Raw genomic sequence first — 24,434 nt, 5'->3', positions numbered from 1 at the left:
CATTATACGGAATAGCGCGAAAGGTTTTGGTGTGTGCAATTTGTTTCCCAGGAAAAAAACTCACATAGGCATAGCTCCGCGCCTTCACCCTTAACTCGCCACTCCAGCTATAACGAGGATGAGGAGGTATGATGGCACGTCACCGATGACGGCATAAGGAGACTCGTTCTGGTTTGCCGGTCAGTGGGGGTCAGCGCATTGTCCTTTTGCCGCCGTAAACCTGTTTTGCCAGTTCTCCTGGAGAATTCGGGATAGAAGGAGCGGTCGAAGCATTACCGAGCAAGGAGAAAGGCTTTATCAGAACCCCGAACAGCCGAGTAGCAGACGACAACGGAGTAGCAGACAACATTTCTCTAGGCCAATCAGCGAGCGTTCTCCTTATAGCGTCAGCGCGAGGTCCCAGGCAGATCACAGGCTGGTACTGCTCTTCACCACAGTTGCGCACGGTAGCTTTTTGCGGCGTATTTTAAATACAATTTCTGCGATAATTATGACTCTGTGGTGTAAATTACTTCGTATGGTGCATCTTACTGGCAAACTTAACAGTTTTATAGGAAGAAAACTAGGTGTTAAAAATGACTTCTGTGCTACTTTAAGAGGGTGGGATCAAAAGCCGCCGCGCGATCAGCAAGGAGATTTTGCATGTCGCGGAGGAGTTGACTCGGGCGGCGATCACCAAGCTCCTCGGCGGTCAGAAGCTGTTGGACGCGCTTACGCTCCGATGCTATAGGGTGAAACGCCTCGGCCAGGTGGCGTGCAAGTTCACTGCGTACAGCGCCACTCGCGGTGGCGGAGTAATTACCGTCTCGCGCCAGCCAGGCCATAGGCGCAGCTGTTTCCAGCGAAAGCAAGTGAACGGCTACTTCTGCGTTGTGCCGCCGTGCTTTCCTAGCTATGGCAATGTTGCGTCTATTTTGTGGATTCGGCAAGGTGGAGAACGTGGAAGCATACTTCACAGGAGCGTTATTTTTGAAGATGGTGCACGATGTTTGGTAGAATATCTAGAGCTGTGTACTGGACAGGTATCACTAAGGAATCAACATTGCTACTACACTCAAATCCAAGTCCAGTTATATGTCCTCAACCTGTCCAGGGGTGTTTTCTTTGTGTACAGTCCGAAGGAGACACAGACTGTGGTAGTCACTCGGGATGACTCGTTTCTTTCAGAATTAATCCCAAAGCTAGAGTATTTTTACTTTACATATCTCCTCAATGAGCTCAGTGAGACCGAATAAACTTGTGGCTTATATTATCTGAATATCAACATTGCTTTATTCTGTAGCAATGTTCTAACAACTGAATAAATGATGCTCAAGTGGAAGCCAAAGGTGTGTTACTGACTTCAGTGGTTAAAAGGACAGTGTCGTGCCAACACTGTTGTTTCAAAGCCCCACTGAAATTACGTTCCATAGGGTCTAGAGACATATTCACTGCACTGGGATACATTTATTGGACTGGAGTGCACGAGTTGATGATAGGACGCTCAGGACTTGTCCTCGCTACAAAAGCTATGCCGCTCCGGGGTTTTCACTCTCAGAACGAAAGACAGGAAGTCGCCCGTGCGGATGAAGTTTGGTGACAGCTTTTTTTGTTGGCCTTTTTCTTTTCTTTTTGTGGTCGTAATACCCTCTACTACTACAAAATATTTTCTCCTATATACGAAAAAACACCCTCGAGATTTTTTAGTATGTTGTAGAGCAAGGCTCGTTCTATAAAACTGCGTTGGTTTCAGGCGTATCTTCCGACCTCTTCATTGCGTGTTCTACGCTCGATTGTAGCGAATTTTGGAAAAATCGCATACTTCCTCTTTTTTTCCTGCAATGACTGTGAAAGTTACGTGTCTGGCGATTTTTCCTGTTGAAGTATTCCTTGGGGCCTTGGCAGGAAAAAATATTCATTAAAATTTAATGGTTTGATTGTCCACAAAAAAATCGCGCATTAGGAGGAAAATTGCGAAACTTCCGGCCTTTGTAGCCCTGCACCTATTACAGCACGACAACCGGGATTTGGATGCTGTGTAGAGCATAGTTTCCTCTATCCGCAAAAGAAAACCACACGGTTCTAGGTGCTTTCTATGAGCCGCACCTGCCGTTCACGCCAGGCACGGTTTTCGCCAGCGCTGCGAACTTTACTCGTGTCTAGCACCCGCCACATTGAGATTTGGGAAGAAATGTTTCGTGGTGTGTCGTTTTGCACTATTAGCGACTGCTAAAAAAAATTTTCGTAAAAATTCGGGGTTGGTTTGGGGGGGCCGAGCAGGTCAGCTGGATCATTTCGCGTGGAATCGCCCAGCAGCACACTCCAGCATACACGGGACGGTAGTTTCGCCTTCCGTCGACAGGGGAGAAATTGGCGCTGGCGTCGTTCCGCTAAACTCCAGGCGCGCGCCCCTATAAGCTCTCCTCCTAAGTTTGAAAACAACTAAGGAATTAACGACCTCAACACTTGCTGGCCACTAACGTAGGTGCGACAAAAAAGTACAGAACAGTGATGTTGGAATGAACCGCGTTTGAGATGGCCGAAGGAAGCAGCTGCGTAAGAAGCACAGAACACCGACAAGAACATTGACCGAGTGTTATGTGTCCATGGATGTAATGGCTCGTTGGACGTACTGGCCCGATGGATGTGATGACTCGTTGGATGTACAGGCTCGTTGGATGTAATGACCCGTGGATGTAGTGGCCAAAATTGGATGTAACAACATGTTGGACGTAACGGCACGTTAGACGTAATGGCACGGAATCAGAAGTACAGCCTTCTTTGCGAAAGTGTTCCTTCTGTTGTGCACAATCATTATACAGCAAATACGACTATCCATTTCTTGTCATTAAATGCTTTTTCTTTTTTTTTTTTCTGCAGTGATGAGCAGCCATAAGGACACATGGCAGAAGGGAGTCTCTTTGGGATGACAAACCCTCATCACCTCATCAGGATACATTGGTTGACGAATGGTTCTCAAGCACATCTAAACTTCAACAAATAATTAATGAAAAAGCCAGTCAGTGGAATTGAACGTGGACCGTCCTACTACCAGTCAGAGATATTACATTTCAGGCACTCATTGACTTTTGGTGAATTACTTGTTGACTTTGTCCCAAGGTGGAGCTCGCCACAGCTCATTTGCCTACCTGTTAATGTTGTGGCGTGTGTTGCGTTTTCCTCTTTGTGTGTTCCAGACTCAGAACGGTTAATTTGGGTCAGGTCAGGTACGTTTCATTTAGACATGGCAAACATAAAGTGGTGTTTTTCAACACAACTTAGCAGTGGCCTTCATGCATTACTGCTACGGCCATTAAGCGTGAATGGAAAGCTGCACATTACGCATGATGTAAAACCCCAAGACTAGCGAACACGAAGGAACAGACACAAACACGTCCCTTTGTGTTCCCTAGTCTCGGGGTTTTACATATGACATATATATCATGTCAAGCAATGTTATATTAATTTGGAACAGGTTCTTCTTAGTAGCCAGAGCAGCTGATACACGATACTGGAACTATCCAAGCCGAAGATGTTTGATTTTTACCACAACCATCTTCTTCGTGTAGCTCCAGATACTAGACTATTGTATATGGACACAGATTCCTTCATCATAAAGTTGAGTGAAGAGAAAGCACTACTTGAACTAGCTGACAAAGCATTTGGATAACTCTAGCTGTGACCCCGATCATTCGCTATATTCCGCGAAAAATGAGATGGTACTGGGAATGTTTAAAAACGAGATGCCTCGTGATCACATTCTCGGTATCTGTTGTCTAAAACCAAAACTGTACGCTCTCGAACTGCCAGTAGCAAAAAGCAGTACAACCGTGCGAAAGGTGTGAAGCATTCTGAAACACAGAAGCTTCTTTATTCCATGTACACCGACCTCTTGAGTATGGCAGAATACACACTATTAAACAGAACCTGATCGTACACAAAGACAATGTAAACAAAAGTGTCTCAGTGACAAAGATTGCTCTCAACCCTTTGGATACAAAGCGTTACATTTGTGCAGATGGAATTGAAACGTTCCCTTTTGGTTTTCACGCCTAATCATATGTATGCATCGGACAAATGTAAACAAAGATGGAAGCACCAGGATGATAGATGATTACCATCAATATAGATGTTCCCTTTCTTTATTCTTGTGTTTTTTTATAACAACTCTAAAGGAGTGTTGATTGTACATATCTTCATTTGACTTATTCAGTGCACCTTTTTTTCCCAAGTTTTTTATTGGATGTGCACGAGAGAGTTGTCACTTCCTTAAATATGGAAACTTTTTGAAAGTGTTCGCAAAAAAAGTGGAGTATGTACTTTGCAAAACAGCTTTGTTTTCACTTCTCTTGTTTTCAAATTGATGATGAAATTATGACTGTATAATACTTTTCGCCATTTGTGAGTTGTCTGACATAATGTATCCTACTTTCTTGCTAAGATGACGAAATAAAGGCTCTTTTCTTTTTAAAAAGTTTATTCACTTTTAGAGTACACTACAACATGACATGTTACCTGTTTTTCGTGGTATCTGTTTACGCACAAGTATTGCTATCAACCTATCATTGAGTTTAAAGTTGGTGTGTGAGAACCTCCGAGTACACTCTTCAAGTAGAAACCCACAGCAGAGAAGACTACCTACATAGAGACAATAAAGTCCACATGTGGCCGAGCCGTATCCCTGAAGTCGTTTGCTGTTGTAGTGAAATGAAGTTGCTGGGTGTATGAATTTGTAGAACTCGTTGTATAGTGGTCGCATTCTGTAGCTATCGAAATAAGAAATGCTCCCATCGCTAGAGATATGGAATAGAGTCCAGTGTTCTTCCGGGGAATATCTTGGGGCTGTATTCATCACCTAAAGACCCGGTCTAGCTTTTTGCAATGCAATTTCATCGCGAGCGAAAGTTCCAGGAAAGCATTGTCCTTGTGCAATGGTTCCGAGCAAAAGCTGCATCAGATTCCCATTCTTCCATTTTTAATCGTTTATACGAATATAGCGCGTCTGTCTTTGTTGATTTCCAGAACACAAGGTGTCTCGGAAACAAAGAGCACCATGACAGCTTCTGTGAGGTTAGCAGCAAATGTAAATGTGAGACGAACATTAGCTTGAAGCACTGGACTTAGCGACTGCAGCTCCACATCCGGTGTGAGGTGATAATAAAGCATCTCTGTATTGGCATCAGAGCGGAAGACCAGCCACACAGACTGGCTCCCTCTAACGTTTCACACGGACTAAACTAAGGCTACGTAGATGCCAACTCTAGAGCAATATGAACTCCAGATTAATATGTGTGCTGGACGTCACCATGCAACGAACGAATACTCGCGGAAAGCTGCGAACGTGACAACGGCACACTGTACTTGGCCACCTAAAAGTGAAGCACATACGTACCTCTATCATCTTCAAAGAGGACCGAAGATGTCTGCCACCGTCTTGCAAAGTGCACAGCTCCCAGCACAGCTCTCTTTCTACCAAGAGCGCGACGAACCCCTGCTCGAACAAGATTTAGCACTTCTGCTACACTACGGATGCGGCCACCCTGTGCTGCAATGCAGCGAGAAATCCACACCTGGTAGTTAATCCCAACTGCCAGAAGGAGGAACTGTTTCCTATCGCGATGCGGGACGGGAGGCTGAAAGAGCGTTTGAATGACAGCCCACCGAATGCGTGACACACCGAACAGGACTTCAACTTTGTGCAAGCATCAAGCATCAATGCAGCCGGAGCTAGAGGTATATCCTTGCTCTTAAGTTTGTGAAGCAAATCCATGTATCCCTTTGCATAGATGTCTCGTTGAAAGTCGAAGTCGCCGGTGTAGTGTTGATCGCCAACGTCGAGCACTGCTCTTTCGACAATGAAAAAATGGCTAGGAAGCAAGCGAGCTGGTGAAGATGATGCATAATGTAAAATCCCGAGACTAGGGAACACGACAGGACAGACACAAACACGAAGTCTCAAGACTTGGCTGATGTGCAGGCGTACGGAAAGATTTGAGACTTCGTGTTTGTGTCTGTCCTTTCGTGTTCCCTAGTCTCGGGATTTTACATTATGCTCTTTTGAGTTTAAAATTTTCAAGCTTAAAAGGGTTCCGTTCTCTATGACCCTGATATGCTTCACTCTTGACCATAAATACGGTCAACTTAGAAGGAATTCGTTCACTATAGAGATCATCAAATATCACCTGAGATTGGTTTGGAGCGATTGTCCTATACTTAGTCTCTAAACCTCGAAGAAGGTATGTGGCGGGTGTCGTTTGAAGTCTTCTTTCAATGCGAACGAGTACGCTTGGAGAAACCTGCACACGTCGGAGGTAGAGCACAATTCGAGAAAACTCTATTGTATGCTTTTCAGTCTCGCTGGGACCAGAGAGGAGCCTAAATTCGTCAGTGGCGTGTCTTAGCACCACTCTTATGTCGGTGTTATTAAGGACAAATTTCTGTTGGTGACAGATGTCGCTAAAGATAGGAGAATAAAGATCACAGAGAGTGGATCCTTTGGTGCGTTTATAGCGTGCAAAAAGTCCTTCTGCTTCGTTGGGGATAGCAAAATTTTCAGATTCTCCCACTGGATCTGGTTCGTAAAGGATTGCAGACAGGGTGTGAGTTTGAGTAACATTGTTTGCATTTGTAATAATGTCCAAGTAAGAAAGATAGGTATAATGTTCGAAATTAGATACCAGTGTCGAATTAAGATGCAAGAGAGAAGATGCAAATGCTTGTACAGGAATAACGTTGTCAGTTGTCACTGTACTGGCAGTTGTAGTCAATGCTGCGTCTCCATTTTTACGCACAACTCTGCATTGAATGTGTAAGAAACTCAACTGGGATCAAAGAAGCCGCCACCGAGACCTGGAACATTTTATTCAATCACACCGCTCGAGGTAGGTGCAGAAATGGGGAAAAACTCCACATATTCTGACTTTTCCAGAGAAAAGTTTGTCGTTGGAACAAAAAACAGGTCCACCTGATTCGTTGTGCAGAAGCAAGAATTTTTATGTTCTAAGGCGATGGTAGACATCTTTTTTTCCTCAGGTGAAAAAGTCAACCTTTCTTCGTTTCTTCGTTGGTTTTACTGATCGATCAATTCTGTTGCCCTTGCTTTTATTACGTTTCCTACCCTTCTCTCTGAGTCTATGCAGCAACTCGTCACGAGTTGAAAGGATGGTGCGACCAACCCCTTTCTTTAGTGCCCCTCCAAATGTTGTTCCCTGTTTCACTTCCTCCGCTATGTGACGTCCTGTGTCAAGAAGTTTCCGACCTACATAGGGCGCTACCTGTTTAGTCAGTATAGGTATAAACCGCTGCACCAACTCAGAAAAAAAGCCAGATCCAACTTGATAAAGAGGAGCTGAGTAATGTGGCAATGGTTGATCTCGTTTACCGCTGCCGAAATGCGATATACAACAGGGTGCCTGAGTTATATGCATTTTCGAAAATGTAATGTTACTCCCACACGACCAGAACCAGCAATGAAGGGAATGGAATCACCTATATCGTTTGCCAGTTCGATTTGAATGGTAGTCAGCTCCTTGACAGTCACATATTTATAGTAAAGATTTGTGAAAGAGTAGGACATAATCTCATTCCGACTCTGCAGTCTAAATGGGAGAAGTGGAAGAAGGGGTGCGGTTATATCACCTACAGCTTCACTTTCGATGATATCGCTGTAAACGAAAATGTAATTTTGCGCTGGGAAGAGGCAGGCATCACGCTGAGCAACTGTGAAACTGGAGAAGGTTGTTCGTTTTCCAAATCCAAGCATCAGAGCTAAATATGGGTGAAATGTAACGTAACCCTCATTGCGACGTTCGAGTTGACAAACTCCATTATATATAGGGATTGTAAAATATGAGACGAGCATCTTGTGGTAGGTGTGAGTTTGCTCGATATGCGTGATTTATCGCATCGGCGAGGTCCTTCCCTGACTCATAATACCCTTCTGGAACTTCGTATTTGATTGTACGTGAACCATATGTGATTAGGGTGACTTTCTCTTCAGTGTCCACCTGATATTTCAATACTTTTACTGGCTGGCCTTCATCCAATTCCGAAGAACCGATAATCTTTTCAGGAAGGCCAAGCTTAGCAGAGAGAGTTGAACTTAATTCCAGATCAGTATTTAGTGGAAGTTGTATTTCATAATGACCACTGACTCGTATTATTTTGGCTTGGTTTTTGAAGTGTTTCGTTAGAGGTTGACGAAAAGGTACAATAATGTTTTCTCCTGCAGGAAACTTAACTTGCTCTGTCGTGGTTACGCCACCCAAGAGGCTAGTCTCCGATATAGCATTAACGATATCTCTGACATTATTAATAGCAGATTGGATATTCACCTCCGCCAGAGCAACCTCCCACTTTCCATCTAATTGCACTGGCTGAGCTAGTTTAACTCTGAAGTTGCTCATTGTGTTACTAGGAAATACTTCACTCGAGGCGTTTGACAGTAAGTTGACATAGAACTGACTCGCCAATGTTTTTCTTTTTCGAATATGAAAACAACCTGATCGTGAGGACTTCTTTTAAACCAAGAGCGAAGTAAAATGGGCGCGAAATTTAAAAATTGGGGCGCAGGTAGCGCCATCTGTTGAACGGCGGTAAATTTGCTGGAAGTGCTGCCATCTCTAGATGAACGAACTCAACTCCCCTGACGCCACCTGGCGTAACAGAAATCAAACTACCTCTCCACCCCACAATTCTATTCTGATTAGCGACGCCAGCAAACATGTAGAGCCCATGGCCCAGTGGCTTAAGCTACTCGTCTGACAACCGACAAAGCGTTGCTTAAATGATCGTTTGAGAGAGCATTCATTAAAAGTAAAAAATAAAGCCTCAAACTCCGAAATTGCCAAGCATTTGGAAGAATGCCCAGATTGCTTCCCTCTATGGGATGAAACAATTGTAAAGGCTTCTGAATTGGACCCCCACAGAAGACTTTTGAGAGAGACCCGATGCATAACCTCTTGTGGGAGCTGTGTCAGCAACCCATCCGTAATCCCCGGGCCGACCTTGAGCAGACTTCTTGTTCCATCGAACTTACCCTTTTTGTCCTCAACTGGTTGTTCCCCTCCCTCTGGTTGTATATAATTATTGTAAGTGAAGTAAAATTTTCAGCTGTGTTTGAGACTTCGTGTTTGTGTCTGTCCTTTCGTGTTCCCTAGTCTCGGGGGTTTACATTATGCATCATCTTCACCAGCTCGCTTGCTTCCTAGCCATTTTTTCATTGTCGATTCCTTTATTTGTTTCACCATGACGTCATTATTGTTACTTAATCTTATCATTGATATCATATCACTAAGATTAACTATGCGATATCACTGATGGTGTATCCACTGACTAACTATCTTATCCACTGACGTCACTGATATGAGGGCGGAGCGGCTGCGGCCTTGAGTGACGTCATACGTCTTTGATGACGTCATTTCCTGGCTGGAGTGTTAATCTTTTGACTACTAAGGTAGCTTTTGTTCGGTTGTTAACGAAGCATATCATTCCAGATTGCAAAAGAATAGTAGCTCGTTCACTACTCCTTTCTTCGCAGGCAAGATGGGGGGGGATATATTTATTAGACCAAAGAAAAAAGGGGGAGGAAACGCAAGATGGGGATTAGTGTTTGCCGAACGGCAACACAAGTGCCTGCTCCTGAACTTCTGAATATTTTGCGATCAACAACTACAAAACGGATCTCTCCCGCCTTTATCTCTACGTCGTAAATTCTCTCGTCTCTCATTATTTCATAAGCTCTATTATAATAACGTCCTCCCTAGGTACTCACTGCTATCCCCTCCTCATCATATGTCTAATTACTTGGATCATTCTGAAAAAGTTCTCGTACCGTTCAGCCGCACAAACCATTTTTACAACTCATTCCTTCCTAAGACAGCACTCGAATGGAACAGCCTTCCTGCCTCGCTGGTCGTCGTCCAGGATGCTACACGTTTCCGAAAGCTCCTTGAAGACATGTTCACTGCCCCCACTCCCCTCTGTAATTCCTCTGAGACCTGAGGGTAAATAAAGAAAGAAAGAAAGAAAGAAAGAAATCGCAAGAGGACTGTTCTGAACTCCCTGAACTTTCGTCTTCTGTCACGTCACCTTAACACCGGACAACTGTAGCCTAATACAATTTAGACTAACTGCGATAGGTGTGAGCAAGCAGTTGTGCTTGTTATGTGTGATTGAAATGTGTGCTCAAATAGCTGGAAACATAAAATAAAAGAAACTAGCAAAGAATATACATATGATTAATGTACTCAATTTAATGAAAGAGTTTCTCTGCATCTGTTCTTGTTAATGTCTATATCTCGAAATTCGGAAGCATGTACAACAACAACAATAAATGATAGAGAAGTTATGATGATATGGGATGTTTACCACTTGTAGCCAAAGGACCCTACGCTACTTCACACAGGTTAATATGAGAGGAAACACAAAGTTCGTACAAAAGTTCCACATAGCTATGATAATCTATACTATTTTGTGAAGTAAAATAAACGTGAAAATCACCGTGCATCGAATACATAATGCGTACAGAAATACAGAAATCGTTCCACTATATTAAACAGCCGAACGCACACAAAATTCTGCAATCACAAACATGAACGAACGCTTAACCCTGAGTAAGTATACGGTGCCGTGATTTGCTGCTAACTACTGCGTGCTTCGCTCGCCGACAAAGTTTCCTAATGGAAATGATTTCCTAATAAAACACAGGTTAAAAGTGCCTTCTATGGTTTTTCTAAATGGTGTTCTAATGGCTTTAGCGTCTGCCCTAATTCGAGAAGACGGAACTGGGCGGGTCACCGTGGAAGCTGGGCTTCCTTGCACATGACGCGATAGACGCAGGCGCTGTGGCCTATAGCGAGAGTGAGTGGACGTCACGACGTAGATTTTGGCCCTCGTGCACAAATCATAGCAGGCGTGAAAGCGAGGTTGTATGTATGATGCATCGAAAGCGTCGCGTACCCAGCATGTCAGGGAACATACCTCTTCCTGTTTGTAAACAACCACCACTTTGGTAGACTTGAGCTATGATCTAAGCTACAGGGGCGAACAAGGTCGTACCCCAAAGCCACGGTCTTGAGGGGATTACGGTGGTCCCTGAAAGAGACGCTACCTTTGGCCCTACTTTTCTTTCAATAGGAGGCAGTGAACAAGTGTCTATTCGTTTCGTAGAACCCAGCCCTCCCCTTCCGATATGTTTCGGTTTTAGCCTGTCTACCAAAGTCATGATGACTTTTTTCAGGTAGAGGACTATATGTATGAGAAATCTCCGGGACTGCTGCCACTCGCTTCCTGGTAACGCAGAATTGAAGACACGGCGGGGCATTTACTTTTTTTTAAATTTGTGGTACCGCTTGGCAACGCTAGAGTGAGCTGCCACTGGAAACCGTTGCAGTGATGTCGTTCAACACATCATGCTTACGCGTGGACGCTGTAACTACCTGGTATACCTGCTCGATCACATTGAAAAAGGCAATAGCAACGAGGCGGCACAGGACAACTGATTTCGCCATCTTGCCGATTCAGAGAGTGCGTTGAACTATAGGAATCCACGTGGCCAGATGATGTCTCTGTTATTATTATACCCCAACAGCACCGAATATTCTCTGGATGAACGAATAACGTCCTAGCGGATCCGCACGTCCGATGGATATCTGGGTGATGTCCATCGGACTTACGAATCTGTTAGGACATTATTTGTACATCCAGAGGATATTCCGTTTTGTTCGCGATATGCATAGCAATTGGGATACCCATTTTACCGAGCTCGGTTTTGCCACTGGTTCAACTGGAAACTGGTACAGGGTATTCACCACCAACCTATATCGGTATCAGGAGTGGCATTTCCCCTTGTAAACATGTTGCGGTTACCTGAGAACGCAACTCAGTTGATCCTAAGCATGCAAGAACTGCGTTTACTCCGGTTTGACACGACAGTCTAGAAACAATAAGATGTAGACGTTACACCACCAGTACACGTGGGCATCCTTAGTACCCAAGCAGCACAATGTACTGAAAGTCGAGTGCAATACGGGTGGACGGTTTGTGTCTTATCAATGTTCTTGAGTTTCAGGAGTCTGTTCCAGGCCTTCCACCAACCTGTCCACCCCTATTGCCCTCGACTTTCAGTACATTGTGCTGCTTGGGTACACAATGGACTAAAGGTAAAAGTCAACGTATGTTGCCCGGGGCAACGCGTGCAGAAGAAACAGAAAAATGAACTGGTTGCCAGCTGTAACTCGGAACGACATGAGTTTGGCTACGACAATGGGATAACCTTGGATCGTGATCAACGATGGGGTGCCAGAAAGTTTCTATAGAATCATGGTTCATTAAACGTGCTTCATGAGTCTGCAACAAGAACCGTGGCCCACTGCAGACAAAGGTTTCATAGATAAGTAGGTTGGTTTTCAGAGTTGGGGGCCCATTGTGTACAGAGAATGACGCCTGTATAGGTTCTGAAACGCCTACGTTTTATTCATTTTAAGCTCTTCATTGTGTTTTTGAGCCAAAGCAAACGCTTTTTTTTTACCGTGGGTGTTCTCCCATCCTGTCAAGCATTTTCTCACGACGCAACGTTTACAGAGCATATTTGCGAAATACCCTCGACTGTTTCCGTTCTGTACGCGATAATCTTGACGTCACTGGACTACAACAGTCTCTCCAGACCTAGTCCTAAGGCAAACCCGGGATCGGGAAAAAATGTCCCCGGAAGAAAAGTCCCCGGAAAAAATGTCCCCTGTGGAAAGGCTACCGGGAGCTCCCGAAAGAAACAAAATAAGGGTGTTGAGGTTAGGATCGCATGGTATTAGACGGCAGTTTGTTGCAGCACGTTTACTGAGCATCCTGTCATTGTTAATGCTTATTCTGTGCTGTGAAATGAGGGTCAACGTATTTCCAAGCAATAAGCTGAAGGTCCCCGGAAGAAGTGTCCCCTGTGGAGAGGTTACCCGGAGTTTCCTCAAAAAACCAAATCGGGGTGTTGAACAAGTGCAGAAAGTTGGGCTGGTTGATGGGATAGCATACTGCAATATTTGTGGACATAAGGTACAGACAGAACAGGCGCCAGAACAGAACGTGCGACTGAACAGAGCGGAGTGTTGAGGACACAATCGCATGGTATTTAGGCCGCATTTTGTTGCCGTACATTTATTGATCGTCCTGTCATTGCTGATGCTTATTCTGTGCTGACAAGTAAGGACCAACGTGTTCCAAGGAGTAAGTTGAAGGTAAGCTTGTTCACAGTTACCGTCTAAGGATTGATTTGCTGTCGCATTTACATGGTGATGCTCACACAGGTCTGCTTTAATTTATCTATAGAAGCAATAGGAATACCGCCAAAAAAGCGTGTAAAGGTATCGAAAATGGTTAATCAAAATCTGGCTCAATCAAAAAATGGCTTCGGAATCTTTGTATGCAGTAGACACCGGGAGTGAAGAGCCCTTTAGCAATTACTTCGCGGCATTGGACGGACGATACGGTTTTAACGTCAGCCGAACACATGTGGATCAGGAAGTACATGAATAAATATAGAATTGCAGAAAAAAATAAAGAAATATAATGTGCGGCATTTCCTTCTACTAGCCTCACCGTTGTTTCGTGCCTATTGAGAATAATATCCTTTATTCACTCTCGTAACTTACTCTCTTGCACCCGCAGTTGTAGGTATGTAGTTGAATTTTAAATACCTTCTTTGGTATGATCAAAAAGTCGGTGCATTGTTTTGCGCTATAATCTTACCTGGGGGGCTGGGAACGTTGACATTTTTTTCGCGAACATTTTTTCCAGGGACGTTTTTTCCGGGGACATTTCTTCCGGGACATTTTTTCCGGGACATTTTTTCCGGGGCCATTCTTTCCTACACCCGGCAAACCCACATCGTTAGTAAAGCGGCGAAGTCCCTTGCAGCCTCCTTCGCTGACCGGTACACTCTTAAAAAAAGGGTGTACTCTAACTTATTTTTTTTTGCCACATATATAACACCCTTTTGGAGAGTACAATTACGCTCAAAAGGGTGTCTCCTCACTCCCTCAAGGGAGTAGCATAATACCTTTCTCCCTACTGGAGAGTAATATTACTCCCCCCCGGCAGGGAGAAGGTGTTATGCTACTCCCTTGAGGGAGTGAGGAGACACCCTTTTGAGCCTAATTGTACTCCCCAAAAGGGTGTTATATATGCGACAAGGAAAGGAGCTAAAGTACACCCTTTTTTTTTAAAGAGTGTAGGACGATCCACACGGGGTGATCGCACAGGTCACTTCAGCTACGCCGTCCCGTTCATTGGTGGTAGCCAAGGTCGTGCTGAAGACTGGGAGGTGGTGAGTTCTACTCCAAAAAAAAAAAAAAACTCCAGTTAGGCCTGTGGCGGCCCGTGTGTGATGACGAAGACGTGCCTCTGCTGCCACGCGCTACGGCGCTGGCACGGCAGTTCTACCGGCACCGTCCTAGCGTGAGGCCACGACCATCTGCCCGCTGGGACATTCCATCATCGCCGGTCAGGACTCATGTAGAGGGACACCACCTCCTCTACAGGCCTACTTACAGGTTTGGACGTTGCAGCGACAACGAGCAATCCGGCCTCGGTCACGCCAGCGACCTGAAGACTTCTTTACAGTGCATCTCTCAGACAATCGCATGTGGGAGGAACCCGATCATTTCGAGGCGTTGTATTATGTACATTTTTATTTCGACTAAATTCCGTTCTCCAAACTATGCGCTCTGATTGGGGGGAGTGAGGTACAATGATTGTGTCAGAGTGGAAAAGTAGCATAAAGCTTGTTTGCATCCGGTGAATTGTGCATCGCTGGACTGCGTCTCAAATTCTATCGCTACTTGCCGAGCTGCACTGTTTAGGACTTCTGTCACGTCCATCTTGTCGACGGCATTGAAGCTCTTTTCGAAGGCGTTACAAATGGCTTCCACGTAGATTGACCCCTTTTCTGTCGACCTCCAAGCCATGTACCCTGAAACAAGCACAAAAAATATACCAGTGTCATACGTCACACTCTAAGAAAAAAAAGGGTGTTTAAAGGTGGTAACATCTATAGTTACCACCTAGGTCAACATAGCGTCTGATCGCGGGTGAAAAATGGTGCTAAAAACGATGATCTTATATATAAATTGATACAAAAAGGTGTACGCCCCCCTCGCTCACCAAATTAAAAGCGACAACCCTGTCATTTGTGGCAACGGGTGGCGGTGATGTTCTGTTTTGAGAGAGGTAGCAGGCAGGAACTTTGTTACCTTTTAGGCACAACATAAGCGACAACTATTACCTCCTAAAACTTAACCTTAAACTGAGTTAAGTTGACTGAAACTTAACTAGGTAACTGTAATCTTACTTAGTAGCTGTGAAGTAGGATGATGCGCAAACAGTTGAGATGTACGTGTAAGAGAAAAAAAAATATTGTAAGTCACGGGTGCTATCACTTTCCATGGACGATAAGCTATTTCCGGGTATTTCTGCTGTGTACAAAGCTATGGCCATGACATCGCTTAGATCTTGACTTTCGCAGTTCAACACACACACACACTAAAACAGAAGGAGAAAGAAAAAGAAAAACTGTTAACTTAATCCATCGTTACCGTTGTTTCATGGCAGTGATCATGCTATACACACTAAGAACATTTACGCCCATTTAGGTGTTGAACGGGTGTATTTTGGAATTTACACCCTACAGCCAAAAGCGGAACACCTATCCAGGTGCAAAGATGGTGTACTGTACAGTTTACACCCAACAGTCAAAATAGCAACACCTATCTCGGTGTAAAAATGGTGTACCGGCTGAGACAAAAGTTTGGGAAACGCACGAGCGGCGTCAACCCTCTGCGGAGCGACATCCTGAGAAACAGGGACGTCCACTTGATCAGAGGGGGGGCCAGTGGCTGTTATCACTTGCGGTAAGGCTGCTTTCCATGCACATTCGAGGCCAATGTCAGCCATCCACCCCTGAGTGAAAGTGTCAAATTCCGGTTTCCATTTCCATTTGACACTGCTCGCACATTTTTGGCCGAACCTGTACACCCCAACTCATTCATTTATGAAATTTGTTTGCCCTGGGTCCTTACAGAGTCTAATTAGGGTAATGTCAGCGACCTTCTGGCATCAAATTGAAATAAATGAGGTATGAGCAGTAAAAGTTCATGCTAAGAACAGAAGAAAAGAAAGAAACAGTACTAAAAAAAAACTGCATTCAGTTTTCAGCACTCCTGTAAGCTGTGCATTGCAGTTTTTCGAATTCATTACAATGTTACAAGACTCCATACAGGGCCGCTTGCGCACACAATGAAAGGAGTGAGTCATACAGCTCACTAAAAACGCTACTGCGTGTGGAGCTGAAATAAAAAATGTGAAGCAATAGCATACCAGTAGTTACACATTTTATTGTGACAATGGATCGCCCATTAACGTGCACATTAATATGTATCAATATGAACATTATTAAAGCAGAAAAAAAAAAAGCTTACTCACAGGACTCTTGTCTAATACACCATATAGAGTTAATGATTCATGCTGACTCTCGCTTTACTGGTTACAACATGGTATCAGCTGATCCGCAGGTGACCATGTACATTTACGTAGACAAACATAATCCTACATGCGTACAGGTTGGGACAAAAGTTTACGGAACACGCGAGCGACGTACTTTTTCTTCGGTGCGACACCCTAGCGGCAGCCGGAAGCGGGAGAGTTCACTGTTTCGGAGGGATGGAAGGGTGCGCTGTGAGCGACACACAGCGGTAACTCGTACTTCCCAGGCACACCCAAGCGACACTGGAGCGACCTCTGCGTGTCGCTAACAGCGCATCTGTCCACCCCTCCGAAACAGTGAACTCTCCCGCTTCCGGCTGCCGCTAGGGTGTCGCACCGAAGAAAAAGTACGTCGCTCGCGTGTTCCGTAAACTTTTGTCCCAACCTGTACATCATAACTTGAGCGCGGATAAACATGAAGTAAAAACTCCTGAAATATGCATGAAAATATGCACTAAAAATCCCGAATGTACGCACTATTTTTTGTTAGATTTGCCGTAACATAACACTATATCAAAGGCGTCTTGCAAGTACCAAAACTATTAAAAGGGATAGCAATACACATTTGAACCACACGGGCCGAGAGACCTTTGTTAGCCCCAATAACGAAAAATACAGGCAATACACACCTTTGCGCCGTTTAGGTGGATGTTCTTTCCCCGGTGTGTGCAGGTTGCTACACCTTGATTCAGACGACACTGAGCTCGTTATCTAGTACGTTGAAGAGATTCAGCGTACCCTTCGTAAATTCGATCATGCAAATGTCCGCTAAAAACACGAGCAGTCGATGGCACCACATCGTCTTTCCACTCCGGCGGTCCGATTGCTTCGTGGCATCAAAAGCTGTCCGTCTCGTCACTGGGAAGCATGACACATTGGATACCAGTCGAGTATTGACGTAAATTAGGACAACCAGCTATCCAATATCGTCTCGGCATGTCGACAAAAAACCACAGGATGCGACTGCGATAAACTGCGACCATCGCGCGGAAGCTGCCGTCATGGAGATTTCCACTACCGGTGAACGCATACGCGGGATCCTAGGGTAGAGCCCTGCACGGGCCGACTTTTCCGGGCCCGACCCGGCCCGGGGGCATCGAAAAATGGCCCGGCCCGACCCGACCCGGGCCCGGACCTTCATATTTTTATGCGGCCCGGCCCGGCCCGGTGACCCAGTGACTAGAGCCCGACCCGGCCCGGGATCTAAGCAAATAGAGCCCGGCCCGGCCCGGTGACCCGGCGTGTAGATCCCAGCATAGTATTTCCAGCCACGACGTACGCGTTTCTGGCGATTATCAAACAAATTTATCAGTAAATTTATAAGGAGAGAAGACAAACATACAAGTGATTGCGGTTTAACACCATAACCGCGCCAGACCAAATTAAATCCAGAACGTACGCGGGCATGGGCGTTATCGTTACACTGTCAAGATTTTGCGGAGGTAGAGGATGCTGTCGACAAACTCCTTCTCCCTCCGGTCCCTACCCCTCTCACCAAGCTTTGCCAAGTGATTGTGAAATACGCGAGGAGTGAGGAGCAATGTAAAGTGGCTTTCAGAATGTTCTAGAGGGTCGAATCATATGCCTAATGCAGTATCCCTTGCTTGTCTTTGCAAAATATATCATAGGAATGACGCAAGCGCATGATGATATGAACTAATGCATCTCTATTGTGTGGAATTAGCCGCGTGGCCCGGCCGGGCCTGACTCTCGGAAACATATTTGTCGGCCCGGGCCCCGTCCGACCCGCGGTGCTAGCGTATTTTGTCGGCCCGGGCTCGGTCCGGCCCGGAGCACACAGCCAATAACAAGCCCGGCTTGGTCCGCGGGCCGGGTCGGGGGCCCGGGCCCGTGCAGGGCTCTATCCTACGGCGCATGCTCCTGGCGGGATCCTTCGGCTCGGCCACACGTCACGATGACGTGTTGCCGAGCCGGCCGTGGTCCCGTCAAGTTACCCGCTGTGTCTCCGCTCGGCAGCTCGCCACGGCGCGGCGCCAGCTGTCCTCCCTTCGCCGCTCCGTTTAAATTCGCTCCCGAGAATACTCGTCGCGTGATGAAGGTAAAATTTTGGTTCTAGACTCGGAAAAAGGTTTATTTTCTGATGAAAATGGGAAAAAAATCATTTCATAGTCCCTTTAAGCACCAACGGATCATCCTTGGTGACAAAATGGTTGGCAGCGGCTTCTTTGGTCCCATGATCCCCAGCAGGGGCTTGTGGTCTGTATATATAAGCATTTTTTTTCCAGCTATGTAACGGTGAAAGTGTGTTGTGCCAAACACAATAGCCAGGCCCTCCTTGTCCTACTGCGAATAGTTCCTTTCACTATTCCCCAAGGTTCTGGAGGCGAAAGCTATAGGTGCCTCTAGACCTCTGTCGTTCTTCTGAGACAGCACTGCGCCTACACCGTACGGAGATGCATCGCAGCTCAAAATCAACGGCCGACTGTCATCGAAGTGGTCTAGGACGGTCGAAGAGATTTGGTGCTTGTCTTTCCACTTCCATGTCGCATCCTTATCGAGCAGGCGATACAGCGGCTCTGCAACTGAAGCTCGATTTCTCAGGAACGTGCTATAGAAACTAACTAGTTCCAGAAACGACTGCAATTCAGTCATGTCCTTAGGTTCTGGTGTTTCAGAGATTGCTCGTACTTTTTCCCTTGTGGAATGTACACCCTCTTCGTCCAGGCAATACCCAAGGAACTCTATCTGTCGAACACCAAGCTTGCACTTTTGTCTTTTAGCTCTCAGACCTGCTTGCTGCAGACGAGAAAGAACAGTCTTGAGACGTTCTGCCCGTTGGTCTTCTGTCGCACCTGATACTAATATATCATCTAGATATACGCCTACCCCGTCTAATCCTGCTAGGACAGTGTCCATGTATTGTTGAAAAATCAAAGGAGCCACCGAAATGCCAAAAGGCAGCCTCTTCACGCGGTACAGTCCCTTGATTGTATTCAATGTAAGCACCTCTGATGTTGCTTCGTCTACCCGCAGCTGCTGGTAGGCCTGCCTCAAGTCTGTCTTCGAGAAGATTTTACCTCCTCGGAGGGACGCTAGCAGCTCTTGGGTTGTCGGTAGACGATATGAACTTGGACGAACACGGGCATTGACTATGCTGCGATAGTCCCCACAGAGCCGTATGGTTCCGTCTTTTTTTTTTTTTTTCTTTCTGACTGCTACAACTGGAGTGGCCCAAGTTGAAGCCTTGACGCTTTCGAGGACTCCCTGTTGCACTAGAGGTTCTATTTCTCTCTTGACGGCGTCCTGTAGCGCCAATGGTACTTGGCGGTACTCGGGAAGCAGAGCTATGTGGACTGGCTCACCCTTGTGCCCTTCAAACTTCTCTGAGAATAGCAAGGGAAAGTCCGCTGCCACTACATACTCGTACAATGTGTTCACGCTGTGGATGCCCTCAACAGTTATTCCCAAACTCTCACACCAATCTCGACCCAGGAGACTTGCTCCTGAACCCTGGATCACCCCTAGGTTCAGCACGCACCACTTCTCTTTGAACTTCACTGTAACGGTAATCTTTCCCCAGATGGACAACCCAAGACACTGCATCAAAGAGGAATCGGGAAAGAGGGTGCACACCATTTGCCTGCTCTGAATAGTGAGTTGCAATGACCATGCTGTCTCACCTAAGGGGCTTCAGGCTCCGCTGAGGAAGTCACCTGTAGACATGAAAGCAGATGCGCGTTACTCCTAAAACCATCGACAGCGTCCCTAACTTCTGGGTACCAGGTGTCAACGCAAGAGGCACTTTGCGCTGTCGGCTTAAACCACAATGCTGAAGATACTGCGATGGATCTTGACTTCACCCCTCAGGAGCTGGAAACAGCCATTCAAGCGTGCAATCGCCGGTCGTCCCCGGGCCCGGATGGTGTATCGTACCAAATGATAATGCATCTTGGCCATGTGGCTCGGAATGTATTGCTTCGGTTGATGAATGACCAATAGCAAAAGGGAACTATCCCTGAGGGCTGGAAGGTATCGCGAGCAATACCTATTCTGAAGCCGGGGAAAGCACCAAGTCCAATAGACTCGTTTCGCCCAATAAGCTTGACAAGCTGCTTGTGCAAGATTATGGAACGTATGATCTTATCTCGGATTGAGTGGTATTTGGAATCTCGCAATCGTCTGCCGAAAGAGATGGCGGGGTTCCGAAGAGGAAGGTGTACAATGGATTGCGTACTGGACCTAGTATCAACAGTTGAACAGGAGCGATTGGGTGGACGATTGACTGCAGCTGTGTTCCTTGACATCAAAAGGGCGTATGACACTGCAAGTCACCCTCATGTTCTGCATGGCCTCTACTCCCTCGGCATAAGGGGGCGAGCACTGAGGTGGATTGCTAACTATTTAAGTGGCCGGGCGGTGTTCATGCGTACCAGCACCGGGGATACACAGAAGTGACCGCAGGAGTGCCGCAGGGAGCAGTACTCAGTCCCATGCTTTTTACTACTGGCGACACTCCCGTCCCTGTTACCACGAGGTGTACGTCTGAGTATGTATGCCGATGACTTATGTCTGTGGTCTTCCGGGAAACAGTGGCCAGCGCTTCGTACACGTCTTCAGGAGGCACTAGACAAAGTTACCATCTTCTTGTCTCAACGGGGCATGGATGTGTCGTTAGAGAAAACAGTAGTGATGCCGTTCACGAGGAAACGTTTACCGAACTTTCAGCTTCAAGTCAATGGTCAACAACTCTGAAGAGTAACACATCACAGGTTCCTTGGGGTCATCGTGGACAGATCTCTGTCCTGGTCAGCCGAAGTTCAACGCATAAAGGAGAAAGCTACATCCGTCGTTAATGTCATGCGCTACATCGCAGGCAGTCGATGGGGAGCGTCTCCGACGGCTATGCTCGGTCTGCATCATTCACTAATTCGTCAGATGTTGGCGTACTCCCAGCCACTGCTACAAGGTCTGTGTGCCACCTCAGAATCTATCCTCGAGAGTGTGGTTGCAAGGAGCCTAAAAGTGTGCTTGAGGGTTCGTCGGTCAGCTTCTAACCAGCTCACAGTTTCAGAAGCGAACGAACCTCCGGTACCAGCTCTAAGAGTTCAGGAATCACTTCGTCACTTCATCCGACTGTCAACGCGTCATCGTCGGCACCACCTTGTTGAAGCAATTAATAAGAGAGATAATTCCACTTTTCACCAGGCCATTCTGCCATACCGAGGCATCTCACCATCATATAAACGCATTCCAGCATCGCCTTTGCCATGGTGGAGTGTTGTGCCTCTCAGAGTCAATACAGAAGTTCCAGGCCTGTCGTCGAAGAAGTCCTCACCTCCTTGCATGCAGCGACAGCTGAGCTTGGAATTGATCCAACGTCTGGATGATCGCACGGCGGTATATGCGGATGGCTCCACAATATCTACAGGATCCGCATGTGCCTTCGTTGTACCAGCGTCGAATACTGCGCGCAGTGCTCGACTATCGCATCGTACTTCATCGACAGCAGCAGAGCTATACGCTCTTGTTCTAGCCATAGAGCACATCTCGTGCGCGCCTTCCCAGAGAAAATGGGTGATTTTCTGTGATTCTAAAGCCGCTTTACAGACCCTTATGACACCGGGTACACACCACCTCTCAGCTCCTGTACTGAATGACATACTAGTAGCGCACCAAAAAGCAGTGATCGCTGGCCATGACGTGATTTTCCGGTGGATACCTGGCCACTGTGGGATCACCGGACATGATGCGGCCGATCACAACGCCGGGAAAGCACATGGAAATAGTACATTCCGCAGTGTTTACTTCACGAAGGCGGACGCCAGGAGTGCCTTAAAGTCTCTGAGCCATAAGCTGTCAAAAGATCAATGGTTTTGTGGCGAGGCTGGATCTTCCCTTCTGCACCGGGTTGACCCCGAACTAGCCCTGGTCCTCCCAACATCCATGCCACGGCAGATTACGTCATTGTTTCACAGGCTCCGGCTCAACGTACCATGCAGTGCAAGACTCCTGTACAGGCTCGGGAAGGCGGACTCTCCTAACTGTCCAGTCTGTGGCTCAATCGAAGACGTCGAACATATTATAGTTACGTGCCCAAGATACTCTGAGTGTCGTGACAGACTTGTAGCCGCGTAAGGCCGGGTTGACAATCGACCCTTCGGAGTGCAGAAGGTGCTGGGCCCATGGCCAACGAGCACTCAACTGCCAGCTTTGCGAGCCGTTACACAGTTTTTAAGGGACACCAAGCTGTTAGATGGGCTATGACCCTGTCTGTGGCGTTCGTCGCCGCTTCGCGACATCTCCAGTGGGTGTGGGTGGATGTGTCTGGCATTCCTTTCCTTAGGTGATCTGGGGTAGCCGGCCCTCGTGATCCCATTTTTTTCTTTCTTTCAATCATCATCATCATCAGATGAGTGAAGAGAAAAAAAAACTGATACGTATGTGCAACATATTACATAAATATTCTGTTGAAGTATGGTTTCCAAGATCATGCTAAACGAAGTGTACTTTTATCAACAGTGCACCACCTGAGGTTAGGAACTAGATCTGGTAACTTCTATTTTGGCTTTTTTTTTTTTTTTTTACTCTCTCTGTGCCGTAAGCGGCCGCAAGGTTCAGCGTCATGCAGAGGAGAATTAACCCATGTACGCGATCCTGAAATCTGTGGTAGCATTTGAACCACACGGACGGAGACACCTTTGTTAGCCCCAATAACGAAAAATACTCACACTTTCGCGCCGTTTATGTGGATGTTTTCCCCGGTGTGGACAGGTATTGTGATGCTGCTACAGCTTGATTCAGACGAGACTGAGTTCGTTATGCAGTACGTTGAAGTGATTCAATACACCGTTCGTAAATTCAATCATGCAAGTGTCCGCTACAAACACGAGCAGTCGATGGCACCGCATCGTCTTTCCACTCCGGCGGTCCGATTGCTTCGTGGCATCAAAAGCTGTCCATCTCGTCACTGGGAAGCATGAGACATTGGCTGCCAGGCGAATATTGACATAAATTAGGGTAACCAACTATCCAACATCGTCTCGGCATAAAAACCACAGGATGCGACTAAGCCACTGCGATAAACTGCGACCATCGAGCGGAAGCTGCCGTCATGCAGATTTCCACTCCCGATCAACGCATACGCGGGATCCTACGGCGCATGCACCTTGCGGGACCACGACACGTCACAATGACGTGTAGCCGAGCCGGCCGTAGTCCCGTCAAGTTGCTCGCTGTGTCTCCGCTCGGCAGCTCGCCGCGGCGCGGCGCCAGCTGTCCTCCCTTCGCCGCTCCCTTTAGGTTCGCTTCCGAGAATACTCCTCGCACGATGAAGGCAAAATTTTGGTTCTACACTCGGAAAAAGGTTTTCTTTCTGATGAAAACGAGAAAAAAAATCATTTCATAGTCCCTTTAACTAGCATATTCTATCTGCTTTGAACTGAAGAACATCAATGAGGACAATTGTGTTTTGTATACATTGTGTTATTAGAAGAAAATTTCTCTGATTCATAATTTGTCTGTAGAAAATTTATATAATTTCCTAGTAAAAAGCTCTATACAACAACAACAACAATAAATGAAGAGGTGATGATGACATGGGATGTTTCCCCGTGGTAGCCACAGGACACTACCCCACTTCACAGTGGTTAATATGAGAGGATGAATTATGGTGAGATTGAAGCGACGACAGGTCGGAGTTCTGTTTAGAGCTCTTCGAGGAGTCCAGTGGCCTGCAGGAAAGCAAAAAGGGAGCGATGAGCCCGGCACTGATGCGCAGGGGAGCGCCATGGGCCAAGTACTTTGGACAGGCTGAATGGTCTATGGTCGAGGAGTTCAAGTTGGCGTCGAAGTACCCGGCGTTCACACGTGTACCGCTTACAGTCCTCGATGATATGGGGGATCGTAGCTGGGGTGCGGCAGGCTAGGCACAGCGCCGTGTTACTGTAACCCAGCTTAACACGGAACAC

At 46.4% G+C, this 24,434-nt stretch overlaps 1 protein-coding gene across 4 annotated transcripts in view; it reads right to left on the bottom strand.

Annotated features, from left to right (window-relative positions):
- The window catches only part of LOC135371085 (caspase-3-like), a 174,297-nt gene that overhangs the window by 4,501 nt on the left and 145,362 nt on the right, over window positions 1-24,434 (bottom strand). For 3 of the 4 annotated variants that reach the window (XM_064605081.1, XM_064605082.1, XM_064605083.1), the window contains one exon: window positions 14,630-14,938. The exons of the other annotated variant lie outside the window; for it this stretch is intronic. In XM_064605081.1, the coding sequence (XP_064461151.1) occupies window positions 14,685-14,938 (254 nt within the window). In that variant the 3' untranslated portion in view covers window positions 14,630-14,684. Of the gene's footprint in view, window positions 1-14,629; window positions 14,939-24,434 lie in introns of those variants that run through there. 4 annotated transcript variants of the gene reach the window in all.

Source organism: Ornithodoros turicata, chromosome 10, assembly GCF_037126465.1.
Source record: "Ornithodoros turicata isolate Travis chromosome 10, ASM3712646v1, whole genome shotgun sequence".
NCBI lineage: Eukaryota > Metazoa > Arthropoda > Arachnida > Ixodida > Argasidae > Ornithodoros > Ornithodoros turicata.
The sequence above is the reverse complement of the archived record's forward strand: the minus strand, read 5'-3'. Positions and strand labels throughout refer to the sequence as shown.